Source organism: Triticum aestivum, chromosome 3D, assembly GCF_018294505.1.
Source record: "Triticum aestivum cultivar Chinese Spring chromosome 3D, IWGSC CS RefSeq v2.1, whole genome shotgun sequence".
NCBI lineage: Eukaryota > Viridiplantae > Streptophyta > Magnoliopsida > Poales > Poaceae > Triticum > Triticum aestivum.
Window position 1 is genome coordinate 170,313,922 of NC_057802.1, and position 3,890 is coordinate 170,317,811.

Consider the following 3,890-nt stretch of genomic DNA (forward strand, 5'->3'; position numbering starts at 1 on the left):
TCTTTTGGATTCAGGCATCTTGTCTTTTTTTTTGTTGTGATGGGGCATGCGATCCGGCACGCTATGTGGATCGGACCAAATTTAAATTTTAAATTGTCCTTTACTAGCGGATATATACACGATAACATTGGATGCCGTCTCCCGCTTCTATGTCCGCGGCCGGATATCGGAAGGAATTCACGGTTCGGCGTTGAAGATGCCCTTACTGCTTGATCCAGAAGAAAATGAAGCTGGTGCAAGCCTGCAACAGGAGGAATTTTGCGATACCGCAGGGGGATATCGACGGCCGGCAGTTGACGTTCACGTTGTCAGAAAAAAGATTGTCATCACTCATCACACCAACCTAAACGAACCTTTCCTGAAGCGGCGGCACGGCGGCGGCGCGGCCAAAACCCGCCGAATCCAGCTCGCCGCGGTGGTCGTCACCCTCCACCGCTCCCTCTCCGCGCGGCGACACCATTTAAACCTCGCCGCCTGCCGCCGCTTTTTTCCTCCCAGATGCTTCCCCCAATCTCCACCATCCCACCCACCTTTCCCCTTCCCCACCCCGCCTTCACAAAACCTAGCCTCCCTTACCACCTCCGCTCGCCCTCCCTCCTGGCAACCTTCTCCTCCTCCGCGGCGGGTCGGGCCTGCGGGATAGCGGGCCGTTGGATGGGCTCGGTTCGAGCCTCGCCCTCTGAGGCGGGGGGCTGGGCGGTGGCTGCGGCGGGTAAGGAGGGGGTGGACATGGAGCGGCTGGTGGCGGTGGCGCAGAGCGCGGCGGATGCGGCGGGGGAGGTGCTCAGGAAGTACTTCAGGCAGCGCTTCGAGATCATCGACAAAGAGGACCACAGTTCGTGCCCTCCTCCTCTCTACTTACAGGCATTTTTGAAGGGGTTGTAGCCAGGTGTTGAATGTTGGAGTGATGATAGTTTGCTCCTCTTAATATTTTTATTATTCCTGTTTGCTTATATTTGAATCGGAAAGTGAAAATTATCCGTTTGGGTGATACTACTGTTCTACTGTTTTGTACTCTGGTGACTGGTGATAGGTTGGTTAGAATGGTTCATCCTTCTGTCCTCAAAACTTAGGTGGCTACAAATGCCTTGCCATAGTTTTGTAGTACTATGTATTATTTTTGTTTGTTGTAATAATATCTGTACATTGTTTTGGAAAAGTGAATATGTACTTGTTGAGGAAATCTGAATGTGTCTGTGAATAATGTCCAAACTGTAGAACTGTTGAGCTGGACATTTCTTTATTACTCAAATCAAAAGGTGGGATCTTGATCGGAGGCTCCATAATTATGTGGTCTTGAACTGGATTTACTGCATTTTTTCCAGGTCCCGTCACGATCGCTGATAGAGAAGCAGAAGAAGCAATGACCTCAGTCATACTGAAGAGCTTTCCTACTCATGCTGTGTGAGCTTGCATTCCCACCCAATATTCCAGCTCACTTTCAATGCACCTGCATGATAAATAATGCAACATTTACTGGGTCATGCAGTTTCGGTGAGGAGAACGGTTGGAGGTGTGCAGAGAAGTCTGCTGACTATGTTTGGGTCTTGGACCCCATAGATGGAACAAAGAGCTTCATAACTGGTATTGAATTGTAACAGTGTGTAGGCCAACTAATTTCAGCTTAACCAACAACAAGGTTTTCGAGTCGACGAGTCGTTCTGGGGTAGTGACTCTTGACGAGTCGTGCGTGACCGATCGGCTAGTCTCGACTAGTCGAGAGGTTGAGTCGACATCAAGTGCGACTCGTTGACTAGTCGACGACTAGTTGTGACTAGTCACGCGACTCAAAAACAGTGACCAACAATGATGGGTGCTGATTTGTTGTTCGCAGGGAAGCCTCTTTTTGGTACGCTTATTGCGCTTCTTCACAATGGAAAGCCGGTATGCTGATTTTCTCTTTCTCATATTAGCTCTCCTTGTTTTTGTCCATTTTTTCACTACTACCTGCTGGAAACTGTACTGGATAGCAGTCTATCATATATAATTACATGTACCCAGTGAGTTAGCTTGATTTTGTTGATACCGTCACCAAAGAACTACCGCTGCATGATATTCGATGCAACCTGTAAAATGTTTTTTGTTTTAGTTTGAGCATATCATATATATACTAAAGTCTCTTCTGGGCATGTTGTCTAAGTGCGTCATATATGTTAGATATTTATTCTATATCACTTGCCATTGACTATTCTTCTTTTATTTAGGTTATGGGCATTATTGATCAGCCAATCTTGAGAGAGAGATGGGTTGGGGTGGACGGGAAGAAAACTACCTTAAATGGACAAGAAATATCTGTCCGTCCTTGCAATGTACTGGAGCAAGCTTACTTGTAGGTATATTATGTTTTAGTACATAGAAATAATACATGACATTGCAATGTTGAATTATTCGTCCTGTGTATAATGATCAGTGTTGTGCATGTGGCAGATATACTACGAGTCCACATCTCTTTGAAGGAGATGCTGAAGATGCATTCATTCGTGTACGAGACAAGGTACATACCATTCTTGTAACCATATATTGTTGGCAAACTTGCACCATCAACGTCACAACTCACATGCTTGCCGTTTTACTTGTTTGTCATGCAAGGTGAAAGTCCCATTGTATGGCTGTGATTGTTATGCTTATGCTCTCCTGGCTTCTGGTTTTGTGGATCTTGTTGTTGAATCTGGATTGAAGGTATATAACACTATCCTGGATGTATATTTTGTGAAATGCTGTTTGTTTTATTTTTAGTGATGCTTGGAATGGACCAAATCTGAGCCTGGTAGTCAGTTTTCAGCTCAAGCTATCTTTGTATTTAAGTTGGGTTCGTTTTGTCAGTATCTCTCTTTGACCAGCCCAATATTATTCTTTCAAACGCATCAAATATACTAAAGTTATTTACTAAGATAATTTATTCTGTTGTGAAGCCATACGATTTTCTCTCGCTGGTACCGGTGATTGAAGGAGCTGGGGGCTCAATAACTGATTGGGAAGGGAACAAGCTCCACTGGCCTGTCTCTTCGGAATCTCGGCCAACAAGTATAATACTCAGTCTTCTTGATTTCACGAAATTTTGCTTCAAAATAACTTCTTTTTTGCATTCCTCAGTTCTTTCTACCTCGCATCCCTCCACTTAAGAAATTGCAACACTACGTAAATATCGAGATTTAAAAATGGCACAGGCATTTCAGTCGAGCATATTTGCTGCTTCTGTTTAGCAGAAAACCAATGTTCCTGGTACCGAAGGTGTGATTCTTTCACTTCATTTTGGTTCAGGTTTCAACGTGGTGGCAGCCGGAGATTCCCATGTCCATGGGCAGGCCCTGGCAGCGTTGCGGTGGCGCTAGCCTGCCTGCAGCACGGGGCGGCTCCTATTGTTCATTTAGAAGGCTGCAACTGTTATTCATCTATCCAATAAAACTGAGTCTGTACGCTTCCTCAGTGGGTAAAGCAAGTTGTTCACGGTGCACCCTTTACTCAATAATGATCAGTGGTTTCTTGTTGTGTGTTATGATCAGCCGTTATGTACTCAGTTACTCAAGTCATTTGATGATCGCTGAGCGACTTGATTGCACCGTGTAGTTCTTCTATGTTTTTCTTTTATCAAAGGCATCTATAGCTCTTCTATGTGATGCTGGCTAGGTTACTCAAAAATCTCTAAGCAGCGATTCTACCTGACTGATCTAAAACCAGCTGGATTTAGTTGCCAATTGGGGCAGAGTAGGTTATCTGCATTGAGAGGAATTATCCATCATCCAGCTGTAGAGGAATTGAGAGTGCGTTATAGTGAGTAAGTACTGTAGTAGATAAGCAAGAGCTGTAGTGACAGTAATGGCATCTCTAGCTAATCCCTCAAAAGTTATACTTAGTACAAAGTTGAGTCACTTATTTTGAGACGGAGGGAG

The 3,890-nt window shown here is 44.8% G+C and overlaps 1 protein-coding gene across 1 annotated transcript; it reads left to right on the forward strand.

Annotated features, from left to right (window-relative positions):
- The first annotated feature begins 299 nt into the window (after window positions 1–299).
- On the forward strand, window positions 300–3,559 carry LOC123078087 (bifunctional phosphatase IMPL2, chloroplastic). The gene is made up of 9 exons (XM_044500481.1): window positions 300–835; window positions 1,326–1,404; window positions 1,490–1,584; window positions 1,835–1,884; window positions 2,205–2,329; window positions 2,428–2,494; window positions 2,590–2,679; window positions 2,913–3,024; window positions 3,262–3,559. Exons 1-9 carry the CDS (start codon window positions 499–501, stop codon window positions 3,330–3,332), a joined length of 1,026 nt encoding a protein of 341 aa, XP_044356416.1. The 5' UTR covers window positions 300–498; the 3' UTR covers window positions 3,333–3,559.
- Window positions 3,560–3,890: the final 331 nt, after the last annotated feature.